At 38.5% G+C, this 15,543-nt stretch overlaps 1 protein-coding gene across 1 annotated transcript in view; it reads left to right on the forward strand.

The window, feature by feature from the left end:
- Positions 1 to 15,543, forward strand: part of LOC134225750 (ATP-dependent DNA helicase Q5-like) — a 66,105-nt gene that overhangs the window by 11,594 nt on the left and 38,968 nt on the right. The window contains 1 exon segment of the mRNA XM_062706094.1: positions 78 to 1,136. Coding sequence (XP_062562078.1) covers positions 78 to 1,136 — 1,059 coding nt within the window.

Consider the following 15,543-nt stretch of genomic DNA (forward strand, 5'->3'; position numbering starts at 1 on the left):
TCTGCTCTGTCACCGACGCTAATAAAACAAACTAGTTAAAAAATACATTTTATTATAATCAATATTTTTTTTTTCAGAGCAAAAAGGCATGCGGTATTATCTATTGCCGCACACGTGAAACGACGGAACGGGTAGCTAACAGCCTTACGAAGCTTGGCCTCAAAACTGCGGCTTACCATGCAGGTTTAAAACAATCTGAACGCGTTGCCGTACAGGAAGACTGGATGGACGGTAAATATGCCGCTATTTCAGCCACAATCAGTTTCGGAATGGGTGTGGATAAAGGTTCCGTCCGATTTGTTATTCACTGGGACATTCCACAGAGTGTGGCTTCGTACTATCAGGAGTCCGGGCGAGCGGGTCGCGATGGGAAGAAATCTTTCTGTCGCGTGTATCACTGTCGAGATCAGTGCAAATCGATCGACTTCCTTCTGCAGCAAGATCTGCAGAAAACTAAAGGCTCATCAAAGGAGGAAAAGGCTAAACTGGCTGTGAAGAATTTTGAAAAAATCGTCCAATACTGCGAATCGGCAAACTGTCGACATAGACTATTTTCGGATTTTTTTGGCGATGACCCACCCGATTGCGAAAACATGTGCGATGTTTGTAGTAACCCGAAAAAGGTTGAAAAAGCCATCGAAACGTTCCAAAAATTATCGGTTTCTGGAAAACTGAAAACTATAATCGGGTACGATGACGACTGTTCGGATTTATATGAAGGTGGTCGCAAGGGCTTCGAGGAAGCTTATATGGCCGAGGAAGGAGAGGGCGATGAAGGGTTACGTGAGCAACGCGCCAAACGGGAATCGGAATTATTAATTCAAAAGCAATTTGCTCTAAGAAAAGCTTCTGCCGCTAAGGAATTAGAAATGCACAAATCCGCATCCATCAGTCGGGTTAAATTCGCACTGCAAACTACAGTTAAGGTCAACGGACTGACGATTGCTTCCCGCGAAAGCAACTTAACCATGTTGGCTGATCTACTTAAAACGAATGTCGAAGCATGTAAAGACACTGATCCACCGGAGCATGAGCTGGTGTACAAAGACTTTGAAGATATTGCAATGGAGATGGAATATGAAGCATTTACCACCAACACTGTTGCGAGCCTGTACAGGAGATCCATAGTGAAACATGTAAGTACGTCAGATAATAAAAATTTGCGCTTTGATGTTGCATGAAGAAGAATAAGCAGCAAGATGGTAATCGAAAAAAAACTCCACCGGACAGCATGTGAAGAAGTTTTTAAAACTCTTCTCAATATTTTTAAAAGGAATTTAATTAATAGATGATTGTATGTCATACCCCAGAAACCCATTGCCCAGAAAGTGATTCTCCAGAAATTAATTCCCCTGGAAGCACTACTCCCCAGAAAACCATTCCCCAGAAAGACATTCCCCAGAATGCACCATTTCCTAGATTAGACTAAATACCACAAAAAAAAGTTCGTATTAATACTAAATATGAACGGGGCTACCTTAAATGGCATAATGTCATTTGGAATAATACCGTTTGGAATAAGTCCGTTTGGCATTCCTGAAAAATGTGATTTTTTAAAGTTTTTTTTCAAATGCGTACTTTGAATGAAGGAATGATCTACTCATTAGATTTCTTCCAACCAAATGCGTGCATGCTTTCTCGTTATAATTAGAAATCGTGTGCTTTAAAAGATGGAATCATCAGCTCATTTGTCTTATTCCGTTCTTATGCGTAGAAAAGAAATCATATACGTTTCGACTTTCGCGATCTTTTGAAAAATTTATCATCTAGTCTTCTGCATTCTTTCGAAAAAAGGCATACTTTTGAAGGAGTGATTTACTCTTTTGCCATTTTCCGGGCAAATGCATACTTTTACAGGAGTCATCTATTCTTTTGCCTTTTTAGGGCAAATGCATACTTTTAAAGAAGGAGCCATCATCCCGGGCAAATGCATACTTTTAAAAAAGGAATCATCCACTCTTTTGCCTTATTTCGGGCAAATGTGTACTTTTAAAGAAGGAGTCATCTACTTTTTTGTCTTATTCTAGGTAAATACATACTTCTAAAAATGGAATTCATATAATCTTACGACCCATTGCATTTGATACTCTTTTCAACGATTATGCCAAATGGCCTCGAGGTACCCAACAAATTATGCCAAATGGCCTTTAGACATTTAAGTCGTTATGCCAAATGGCATTATACCTAACGGCATTATGGCATATTGGCTTCCTCCAATATGAACAATGAACATAATGAATTATATTGCCGGCGTAGCACTTTGAATTCGGAAGTCGGGACTTCCGAACCGAACTTTCTTCCGAAGTTTTATTTGTCAAACTAATTGATTGGTTGTTTAGCGCATCTTTAGGGGAATCCAGCGCACTACTTCCGAAGTTGGGAATGTTGCCTGTATTTGGAGAAAAATTCAACTTCGGTATAAAAAGCGTTCTAACTTTGTTCCGGATAGACAATATGTTCCTTCTTATTATATGGCAGCATATGTTGTTTTGCCTAATTCCGGGCAAATGCGTGCTTCAATATAAGTATTTTTGAATAGAAATATAGTATCTAGTATTTTTAATTTATATAAATGACAGTGAAAGACATAGTTTTTTAGACTGGTACCTTTTTTGGGAAACGGGTCATTCTGGGTTTTTGGTTTCTAGGGAATGGGTCATTCGGGTTTTTTTTTCTGGGGAATGGGTCATTCTGGGGATTTCTTTTCGGGGAAATGGTGCATTCTGAGGAATATAATTCTGGAGAATTGGTCGTTCTGGGAAATGGAATTCTGGGAAATACCGTGGAGGTACCATATTCTGCGCATTTAAGAAAATTTTGAAAAAAAATCGTTGTTATCGAGAAACCATAATGATTTATGAATACCTTTATGTAGTAGTTGTGTAACTATAATCCACGGAAGACTATGAATCATTAAAATTTTGATTATATTGACTAAGAACATATATTATTAATCGATTTGTGGATTGCCATATGGTTCCTAATTCTGCGCACACATTTTGAAATGTTCCATATTCTGCGCGCAATGTTCCTAATTCTGCGCACAACAATAAACACTCAGTTTGAGTATTTTTTGTCTCATGAAATGGTTTTGAATATTTATACAAATATATCATTACTTTTGCACGTTTTTAGTACCATGCATGTTTCCTAAAGTCTATCTGACTACAACGTTTTACCGTTCTTGTACGCTAAGTATACGAAAAAAACGTCTACTCCAAAACTTTAATATAAGACCTGGCAAATTAGGCCCAAACCCAGTTGACTCAGCTGTGATTAATTGAGATGATGCCTGTGTGTGCGTGTATGTGTGTATGATGTATGTGCACAAAGATCTTATTCATTTTTCAAGTCCATTATCCGATTGCTCGCCGTTGACATAAGTTGCTTTCGACGATCCATTTTTTCCGTTAGACAACTTTCCAGATCAGTTATTGTGTTCATGCCAATGGTCAAGTCCTGGGTCAAGTCACTGTTTTGCCTTGTTTACTAAAGTTCGCCATTGATGAAAAGGCAATTTTTTATTCCGATCAAATCCGATATTTATATGGAATGGAAATAAATGTAATCCAACGTGAATAATAAGACCAGTCTTACATAAATGCTAATGTTGCCCAAAGTGCTATTTTCTCAAATGTCGAAATGCCAGTCCGACCTAGGAAATCTTCGAGTGGGAAATTATGTCGATTTTTCAGGGAAAATTATACGTGCTAGTCACGTGATATACACATTAAGATTAGATACCTCGATGTTTAAAAAACGCTCAGTGGAGATGTGGTGCGTAGGCCAAGTATTAGATATCCCTTGTCTCTTTCCGGATAATCTATCTTCGCATTTTTTTTTGCTCTTCTTGTTTTATTCTAGCATTTTGAAATATGTTTGCATGCCCAAACAGTTGCTACGTTCAATTTGAGTTGACAAGCCAGGGTTATTGTACCTATGCATTCCGCGCGCACAATTAGGAACAGAAATTAAATTTTGTGCCATATTCTGCGCAACATAAAATGCTTTCTATAAGATAGAGATTACACTCTGAAAGCCGATTTTCATCATATTAAAGCAACAAATGATCTGCTTTTGCACTTCGCTTTAAAAAAAATGAGTCCAAATCTTTTTTTTTGCTCAAATTCGAGAAAAAATTGTTTATGTGCGTTTTAGCACTGCTGCTAATGGCGGCCATTTTTTGACATTTTCGATTTTACCGATTTTGTTTTTCCTCATATTCCCGTTATCAATGCTAACTTATTGCTTTATTATGTATCCATGACAACAATAAATTCCCAACTTTTTGATGACATGTAAGTAAATATAATAATAACAGCAAACAAAATTTTAAAAAATGTTATAGTGTCAAAGTGCGCAGAATTAGGAGCCGCGCAGAATAAGGCACGCTCACGGTACCATTCTGGGGAACTGATTCTGGGGATTGGTCTTCTGCGCATTGCCCTACAACCAAAACGATAAGAAGTACGGGGTTGGACTTTCCTTATAAGTGTAATATCACAAAATATAAATTCATATAAAAAAAATCTGTTTATTATACAGAAGAAGAAAAGTCCAACCCCGTACTGTTTATCGTTTCTAATTAAATTGCGCTTAGGGAAGATCCATTAATTACGTAACGCAAAAATTGGCCATTTTCAACCCCCCCTCCCCCCTATGTCACACTTTTTGTATGAAGCATCAAAAAAATTTGTATGGATCGTCACACTTCAGGCACCCCCCCTCCCCCCTCAAAGCGTTACGTAATTTATGGATGTTCCCTTAGAATGTTTGAGAAGAGTTTAAAAGTTTCTTCATATGCTTTCCCGTTGCGATTTTTCGATTATCATCTTTCTGCTTCTTCTTCTTCTTCATGGAACATCAAAGAACCAACTGAAATAGTTTATTATAGAATAATAATATATGCTATACACGGTAAACAGACTATACTCTTTTGGCAATATAAAGCATTTAGCTTTTATGTCAAAATTAGCATAATTTTTACTCCTTTTATACAAGTAAAAAATGTGTAATTTTTACTCCGCATATAGAAGGATAATGTGTACTTTTTACCCCTACAGTCCCTTGCATGGATTTGATTTTGAAAATTGGAGTTTTCTCAACTTAGATTATTTTTATTAGAAAACAAAGGACAGTCATAAATTAAAATCCATATTTATTTCCAAAAATTCATTATTACTTCGTTGTTACTTAGCCTTCGATCCGGCACCTAAACCTTTTTTCTGCTTTCTTGGGAGCCCACGGCAGCTTCTAGTAACAGTGGCATCTTGACTTCTCTCCGTTGGGGTAGGCCGCTGACCTGCTCTGACGTGTCGCAGATCGCGGTGGTAGCAGTTATTGTTGACGATATTCTAGAGTCTCTTCAGGTTGCTGTGCGGCGGCGTTCAAGCGTTACCTTAACTAGAATCTCAAACGGATTATGTTTTGAATTTCAAACGGATTCTGTTTAGAATCTCGACAGAAATTTGCTCAGAATCTTGGGTGGATGTTTCTTAGAATCTTGAGCGGATGCTGCTTAGAAGCCCATATGGGATTTTTCTCAGAACCCTTCGTTATTTGCTACAACAAGACAATAAACGTCAACCATAAAAAAAAAACAGGTTATCGACATATGATCATTTGGAAATATTTTCTGCCAACTGAGCTTAGAAGATGCTGGAAAAGGGTACTAAACACTGAAAGTCAGCTAGGGTATCTGTTCCATTTTAATAACATGCTCCTATATCAATAACAATCGCAAAACAGGCAATTTAAGCTCAATTTGTGTTACATTTTGTTGTTATCCGTCGTGCTCACTGCTGAAAAAAAAAATCACAAAAAGAATAAAACAATTTGCGCACCATTTCTATGTTTTCGAATGGTTTTGATTTGGGTACATGGTATGAATTCAAGGAGCAGTTCACCTATATGCAATATGAACTTAAAAACAAATGTAAGACGAGCCCGGTGGTCTTGTGGCTACCGCTTCTGCCTTATAAGCAGGAAGCAGTGGATTGAATTCCAGGCTCGTCCATTTCCTACCTTGAATTTTTTTCTTAGTTCTTTCTGTGTTTCACGTTCTACCAAAACAACGATTCCAACTGTTATAATCTTTCACACAATCCCAAAACCTCCCGGGCCCCTATGAGCGGTCGTACACTCTAAATAATCATCACGTCATATTCACGTGAAAAATCACGTAACTGATATTTCTTGAACAAACGACGATTGCTACGTGACGTTAGTAATGTTCACCTGAAATTCACGTAACGTTTACTAAAAATCTTGGTGAATGTGTTTGTATGTACTCGTAAACAACTAAAGTGAGATTGTGTTAGTGAGATTACAGCTTCGGCATTTACAGAAAACCAGTATTGTAAACAATATTCACGTCAGATTTACCTGAAAACAAATGTGGTTTTCATCGACCATACTTTTCACACGAAAGTGACTTGACTTGAGTAAGAATGAATGACACATAACCTAAACATAATTAGGCTTCCCAGAGGTATGCGATATTTTAGGTAAAACAGTTTCCAGTGCTGCTGCAGTTCCCTGTTTGGAAAAAAAATGTCGACGGAAGTCGCATGAAATTTAGAAGATTCGTAGAAAAGTGATATGGATGATACATGAAGTCTAGAGCTACAGTATTTCGGCAGCGTTAGTATAAAATTGTTATTCCAGGTTTTAGCTTCCAAGGGTGGACTATTTTTTGATGGGTTCAACAGCGGAAATAGCAGCAGTTTTTGATAAATTTCATTCGACATTCGTCAGTGACTTTGATTTGTTCTCCAAAAGTGTTGAGGCGATAACTCCGATGCGCAATGACCGAATGACAATATTCCTTGTCTAATGATAAAGACATCATTCTGCATCAAATGCATTTAAATGCATCAACAACGCGAAGAGGTCTCCTATTTACGGCTGCGGGCAGTAACTAAACTTATTTTGCACTCATTTAAAACAAAACAATTTTGCAATATATTTCAAACCATATAGTGATTACCTGATATCATGCAGCTTTCACTAAAAATTCACGTAACCAGTACGTAGAAATCACGTAAGGTTCACCTGATCAGGTGAACGAAGTCCGCCAATTAAAGTCGAGTGTTTAGCATAAGTAAGCAAAAGATCTACGGATGTTTCATCTCCATGGACATTGTAGTTCTCTCAATTCGTGCTCTTGAAAAATCACTGGAAAAAGCACGTGGTTTCCAAGATGGCCTATATGTGGCTTTCTTGTATAACCATCTTAAGTAGGTGTCCAACTAACCATCCTTCCCCTTCCTAAGCATTCGCAAGGACGTGGCCAGGGCAGATCTCGACTATTGGAGAGTGCATTGCTTCTATCTAACGGATGAAAGTGGAGCGTGAGTATTTAGAATGTCTGGCGGCTATACACATTCTTCATCAGCATTTATTGTACTGATCAAGTGAGGTTGTGTGTGCTATTTGCCAGTCGGTCGTCAAGCTCAGACCCGGCCGCATTGCGTAAGCAAGAGCACGCAAATCAGGTTCAGTTCAATCAAAGTTATTTGCCTATATTCCGGGTATTAAACCAGCCGACTTGGACATTATTTTCAATATTTTGAAAACTCATATGTTAATATGTACATTATGTAGAAGATATTGATTTGAAAAATGTATCCACCCTGAAAAAATGTCCATAACGCAAATAAATTCAATATCTCGGTTCGGGACTGGCGGATTGCGCTGAAATTTTTTTGCCACAAATCGTAGAGCTTTCTGGGGAATCGTGTAAATGTGGTTAAGTTCACCGTACGAAGCCGCAAGACCTCGTTTTGCCCTAATGCCCCTTATGAGCAATATTTTAGCCTTTTTAGTCGCGTGGTGGACAAAAATAACTCCACTCGGTTCCCTGGAACATTCCAGATCAGACATGAAGGGGGAAGGAAGAATACGGGAGCTTGGCAGAAGGAAGGTCGTGCGATATGTGCCATCACAAATATTGCTCTCCGCTCGCTTTCAAATCGACTTCTATAAAAAACATTCTTCATGCCTGCCGTGTCCTAACGGAGCTATCAATTCTATACTTTCGCCTCTAATTCTATCATGAATATGTACGTCTAAGTTTGGAAGATGATATTAGTATTTCCATATCATTGTAAATCGTTTAACTTCACGTAGAAGTAATACACTCAAATCATTAATTAGCAACAGATGTCGTTAGTGTTTGAACGACGATGAATTTGATGAGTGAATGTTCAATGTGTTATGTCTGTTTGTCTGTGTTTATATGGCCGTTTCTTTCATTGCGTTTCCCTTTCAAGTATTTTTCTCTTTCCTTTTACGCATTATTATATGTTATTTCTAAAAAAAAATATACATTATTGTCAATATGATAATTAGATGTGTGAACTTTGTCATCAAGATACACTATATCATAGGGGGGAAGCAGGGACTTTGTCCAAGGGCTTGACGACCCCTCCCCATGGCCACTGCGAGTTAGACCGGGACCATGGTCCCTAACCCCTAATCCCAAGGCGTTAAGCGACCCGTGCCGAGGGGATGCATGGCCAGGGGGTGAAATAATGAGCTAGGCCTTTAACGGAGCCTGTGGGGTAAATGGGCACCCTCCTCAGTAATTGTCCCTTACCGCGTCATGCTGGGCTCTGGCGTGGTGGACCTCTTTTCCCGAGGAACTCGTGGGACCAAAATGGAAAACCAAGGCAATTCTTCAACTAGTGGTAGTAGTGTAGGCGACAACCCCTTCGCAAGAGGTGGGTTGTTCAGGTCTCCACCTAGGAGGCCAGAAGCAATAGTCGGCAGCTCAGTGCGCAGCGCCAGCGTGGGTCACTTAACCTTCATCTCGGCTAAAAAAACGCCGGTAGAGGTTATTGACGGCCTATGGCTTGTGGAGGCGATGAACCGCAAACACGATGGGCTTTCGACCTTCGAGGTGGCGACGAAACAGCTAGACGCCATTATCGACTTTGCGTCATCGAAGCATAATATTAGTAAGGACCTCAAGAGGAGCTTGCTGAAACTTCGAAAGTCGATGTTGGACGTCAAGCTGGAGAGGACGGTGGGGACGGCCAAGTCTAAACCCGTGAAATCCGTGGAGTCGAGGTCTACCCAGACTAAGGCCCAAGGATTCGCGGACTCGGGCAAGGTCGAATCGACCGAGGGCGTGCCAGCGAAGACGATGGTGCCGAAGTCTACCCAGACTGAGGCTCAAGTATTCGCGGGCACATCGGGGGTGACTGCTCCAACGGAGCAGAGGAAACCGAAGACGTCAAGGGCCGAAAAGAAGGCCTAGGCGAATGAGGGTAGCAAGAAGTCTATAGGGTAGGCGCCAATCGCTCCAGGTGCGATGCCCTAGTCATCAAGACGGACGAGGCTAGGTACTCGGACGTCTTGAAGGCGATGAGGAGTGACGTCAAACTCGGTGAACTCGGCGCCGACGCGACGTACGTCGAATAAGACGTACCCGGATGGGCGAGATGATCCTCGAGCTGAAGTGGGGCGTCTTGCAAGGGCGCCGCCTACAAGAAGTTGGCGGAGGAAGTCCTGGGCGAGACGGCCAAGGTGAGGGCACTCACGACGGAGGTGAATCTAAGGGTTATAGACCTGGACGAGATCACCGAAGTCGAAGAGCTCGTCACGGCACTGCGGTGACAGTGTGAAGTGGAGACGCCCACCGCAGCCGTTCGGCTACGGAAAGGTCCGGCATGAACACAGGTAGCATTGGTTCGGCTATCTACAGCGGACGCCTCCAAGGTAGTCAAGTTAGGGAGCGTCAAGGTGGGATGGTCGGTGTGCCCTGTCTTGATATAAAAAAAAAACCTGTTTTATTTTAATTTATTTGAGATGATATCAAAATAAAAATATCTAAATTAGTTTGGCTTTTGGTGTTGAATTATTTTATTTCATTATTAATCAGTCTTATTCGATAACTGATAATAGAAAATAGTTTTATCTCGATTTCTGCTTATCACGTAATAAATAAGCTTCTTGTAGCTCGAAGCCACTTTGATGGCTGCAGCATGATCGTCGTGCAGGAGATACCTACCTTTGTTCAAGTAGTCGATCTGCAAATTATAAAAAAGTAACATGCGCACGAAACTTTTGAGCATTTTGGAATTCTTTTTTATTTCCTTATGAAAGTGCAAATGGAATGATCCTAAAATATAGAACGGGGAACCACCACCCAGTTGTACAAATATCCAAAAAATATATTATGAACTTAACAGGTTTTGTCATTTTAAGCAATAATATCAGAATCATCAATAGTTCTAAATTGGCATTCACGGATTTGGTACCTAAAAAAGCGGTAAAGTTAAAATATGACGAACGATTAAAATTTACAATTTCCACCTCCATAAAAACAGGTGAGCTGAATATTTCAAAATTAGAATTTAGTTATCATGACAGATTTCAATTTAATCATGTACCATATTAATCTTGTAAACTCTTAGGGTATGACGACTCATACATCAGAATAAATGATCAATTTTTACAATTTTTAGACAATAATCACTGACATGGACAACACTGTTTACGTTGTTGGACGAAAATTGGAAATTGATCAAATTTATGAAAATATGTTTATGTAGGTATAAACTAGGACATTTGTTAAGTTTAAAAAAGATTGATGATAACATTCGACATTGCGTTACTATTACTATGAAATTAGAACACAAAGTTTGAAAGTTCAACACTCATATACATTAAAATAAATAAATTTAAATCAACAAAAATTCAAAGATAGAGTTTATAATTTATTTTTTCAATCCGTAAGAAAAATCTTCATATACCGTTGAACGAAAAATAATTTCTATTCATATAGAAGATAGGGATCGTAATTTTATTATGTATTATATTTTTCTGGATTTTTCAACTGCCCTTTCCCAATGTTAGATTTTCTTCAATAAGGCCGATACAAATATTTAAAATCTATTTTGTCGCCCCCCCCCCTCGGATTTTTTTGCCAAAAAATAATATTTTAACGGGGCAAAAAAATAAAATTCGGATAATTTTGAGGATTTTCAAAATATTCTTAAACAAATCCGAGGAGTCTTTTAATTTTTTTTTTTTTTTCATTTTAATATTTATTTTTTACTAGCAGACCCAACGAACTTTGTTTCGCCTAAAATTGATTTATTCTCTGATTAGTTCTCGAGTTAAGCAGAAAAGTGTGTTCCTTTTGTATGGGAGCCCCCCTTTCCAAAAGGGGGAGGGGTCTCAAACCATCTTAAGAACCTTCCCCGACCCCAAAAACCTCTGCATGTAAATTTTCACGCCGATCGGTTCAGTAGTTTCCGAGTCTATAAGGGTCAGACAGACAGAAATTCATTTTTATGTATATAGAAGAAGAAGAAGAAGATATATAGATTATCCCCCCCTTGACCTTACGGAGACCAGTAGGACAAAAAGTTAATTAAATATTTGTAACGGCCTAACTTTGTTGCAAATAACTTTTCATTCATACGAACATGAAAATTACAGACCCCTCCTCCCTCTTTAAGCTGTCACGTAATAAGTATACGGCCTCAAAGATGTTTTCATGCGGTTTATAAAATACGGACTCTATTTATTATTCTCAGTTATCAAAATATGATATTTGCTAGAGTACTCTGCAATTCTATATCAAAATATGTTATAGTTATGATATCAAAAACTCAATTTGTTATCATTTTGATAATATTTTGATAGCGGACTCTGCTCGGGTATACAGCGTTTGCAAGAGCTGTAATTTAGGCAATTATTTATTATGTGTATCACACTAAGGCAAAACCAATCGATTAAATCGGGAAAGGCATCGTCAACGCCAGGTGGATGATCCTGGCTTTATTTTAATCAAAATAATTCAACTTTAGTCTTGTTAAACTAAAATTAAATGAAATTTCTAACTCGAATGAAACTATTTTCGGCTAAAATCGGTTTAATAAACTTTTTAAAATTGACGTCCTGTATGAAAAGATATTTTAGTTACTAGATAAAGATTGTCGCTTCGGTTCCCTTTGTTCTGCTGTCCGGAACATGTTGGGTACCAAGCTGTCAAATCGTATGGATTTACTTTCTTTGACATTTAGCTCCCCTATCCTCGCCAGCAAAAGATGTTCCGGACAGCGACGACAGCGACAATCTTTATGTAGTAACTAAAATATCTTTTCCTGTATGCCTTACCGGGTGAAATAAAAGCATCAACACATTTTGTTTTCGCGCTGCGCTGAGAGCCAAGAGGGTAGCAGTAGCTTGGGAAATACCCATTATATACGTAACGCAAAAATAGCAATTTTTAACCCTTCCTGTTACATTTTTTTTTTGTACGAAGCATCCTTAAATCTTATATATAGGGGGAATGACGGATTTGTCAGGTTTTGTTCTATTATTGTCAGGGGTTTTTTTTATGACTGATTATGCTCAAATTTGGCCTAAACATTCTTTGCATATCGAAGAATATTGTGGCCAAATTTCATAAAATTTGGTTGACAAAAACCCCCATGCCAATAATAGAACAAAACTTGCCAAAGCCGTCTTTTCTATATAATAAAAATAAAATGGTCTGTGTTCGTATCCGCATAACTCGAAAACGGCTGGATGAATTTTCTCCATTCCTTCAGTAGATATGTCCGTTATCGTTTCCGACGGGTTTATATGATATTTCCTCATGCAAAAATCACGAGTAAGGGTGGAGAAATTATGAAAAACTAAAATTATGATATTTCGCATGGGCAGCTCAGAACGCGAATTTTCGCCTACTATGCAGGACAACGTCTGCCGAGTCGACTAGTCTTCTTCTTCTTATATATAAAAATGAAATGGTCTGTGTTCGTATCCGCATAACTCGAAAACGGCTGGATGGATTTTTTTCATTTCTTCAGCAGAAACATTCGTTATATTTCCCGACGGGTTTATATGATATTTCCTAATGCGAAAATTACAAGTAAAGTTGAGCAAATCGTGAAAAACTAAAATTAAGATTCGTATGGAAACTTTGCATGGGCAGTTCGGAAAGCGCATTTTCGCCTACTATGCAGGACAACGTCTACCGGGTCGACTAGTTTGACATAAACGTCGTTTTTCACGAAACTGTTTTCCCTTCTCTACGCGTCACATAATAAATGAACGTTCCCTAAGGCTATCACAAAATTCTCACGAACACGAACACACGGTTTGGGGTTGAAAATATTCACATTTCATTTTGCCGCGACAGCCACTCGTCAAACTTAAAAGAGTGTATATGCACTTACGTACCTACCTACGTACACGTACACGATCGCAGTAAGCTCAATTTATTGTACAGTTTAGGTCCTGTTTGGTCTATTGTTTTATTTGATAGCAAGCGATCGACGTGTTGAGCCAACTTCTAAAACACAATTTCTAATAGTTTACAATTTTGTATTCAGTTCTTATAATAATTATAATAATACGCGTTCAATTTAAGTTGCATGTATACCAAAAATCTTATCGAAGTTTGATACAGTAGTATCACTACAGTGCGGAACACTTAGAACCGTCGATCAAATGATTGTTTCCTTCCAAACAGGTTAGTTTTTATTAACATACCTATCTATTTTATGAAAGTATCATAGCTAAGGGTCTTCGCATACATTGCAGATCCTTAAATCTAGCCACGCCAGTTGAATTACTTGTCGAGACTGAGGGCAGCTTTCCAAATAATATTTTTCGATGTCACGTCATAAAGAATGGACCTTATTCATGACGATGCTTCCATACCTTACATCATCATCAAGAAGAATATGCTCGGAAACAGTGTATACGACAATCCTGATTTATTCACCTAGTGATGATATTGACTTTCTCGTTAATAGCTGAGACACCAAAGTCTGTGATGAAAAGTAATGTTCGTTTTAACTTTGAGGTGCATCAATCAATCTTAAACAAAAATCAGTACCGTAACCTACTCTAATTCCGCCCATCGCCTAATACAGTGGTTTTATAAAAAATCAGAACCTGGCTATCGTGGACATCACATTATTTGGTGAAATGCGCGGAATTAGGCCAGGTCGCGGTACAGTGTAATAGGAATAAAAGTGTGCCAGCTAGTTTCATAAACCAATCTTTAAGACTAAGGGGCGTTTTCTTCACCTCCGCTTAACTCGTAAGCGGTGCTTACCCATACGTTTAAACCAGGTTTAAGCACTAAGCGGAGGTGAAGAAATTGACCTAAGAAAAAAAATTATAAGTATTCTGCCCATGATTTTATAGTTGACATAACAACCATTGCACTTTTGCCTGTGTTCCGAATATTTTGGGGAGAAACATCGCAAATTTAAACAATTTCAACCAGTAAGCACTTAAATGAGATTTAGAACAAGCAACGTATCGGGGTTGAATTATCCTAGTAAACGCGTAATAAGTCAAATTCGCTGAAATTTCGAATGGTAACGAAACTATGAAGCAGTATTGTTAATTTACATTATCATAATCTATATACATAAAAATGAATTTCTGTCTGTCTGAACCTTATTGACTCGGAAACTACTGAACCGATGGGCGTGAAAATTTGTATGCAAAGGTTTTTGGGGCCGGGGAAGGTTCTTGAGATGGTTCGAGACCTCTCCCCGCTTTGGAAAGGGGTTCTTAACTCGAGAATTAATCAAGCACATAGAACCAAATCTGGCATGTGGAGGAAATGAAAGAGAAAGTATATTTCTGTAATGGTTCGAACCTCCCCCCTTCTGGAAAGGGGATCTCCCATACAAATGGGAAATAAATTTCTGCATAACTCAAGAACTAATCAGAGAATTAATCAATTTTAGGCGAAACGAAGTTCGTCGGGCCTGCTAGTTGATTATAATATCAATGCTTCTGAAATATAGTTTTACAGAATGTTTTGTTCCTGAAAAGATTGATCCACCTAGCGGTAACGATGCCTTTCTCGATTCAATCGTTTGGTTCCGCCTTAGTGTGACACAGCTTTTTAACGAACTTGTAATATTTTGGGAAAACGGGAAAAAGGGAAAACGAGCATCATTTTATATCAATTCATTTGTATGTTTGCCATATGATATCCTCAGTTAATTCGTGATCAATTGAATCTGTAGAACGGAAGCTTGGGCAGCAAAATGGTTATTGTGGAGCTTGGTGCGATTTGGGAGAAACCCCGGCCACATAAAAATAAACACGAGTGTCCATTATAGGAATATTTTGAGGAAGTCCACAATAGGGAAGAAGAAAGTCCCGAAACGTAACACGAAAATCGAATGAAGTGTCGACTATAGGGAAGCAATTTCCTATTATGGACCCCCAGGGGATCTACTATAGGGCGTGTTCAGTCAGACTTTAAAATGTTAGTTTCCACGAATAACGTCGTGTATTTGAGTGTTTTCCCGAGCAAAGCTTGAGAGCAAATAGATAACTGATTTTGTTGTTGTGAAATCGTCTAATTTTGATAACTCAAGTTGATATCCTTTTGGTCGTTTTAACGGTTAAAAGATCAAAATCTACAGCAGAAAAATCTTACTGTGACATCAAATCGAAAACTATTCCTGCTATCGATGAGAGCAAATCGAAAACTAATTTTGATATTGGTTCTGATAACAAAATTAGTACACAGTTTGCTGTCAGATG

Source organism: Armigeres subalbatus, chromosome 3, assembly GCF_024139115.2.
Source record: "Armigeres subalbatus isolate Guangzhou_Male chromosome 3, GZ_Asu_2, whole genome shotgun sequence".
NCBI lineage: Eukaryota > Metazoa > Arthropoda > Insecta > Diptera > Culicidae > Armigeres > Armigeres subalbatus.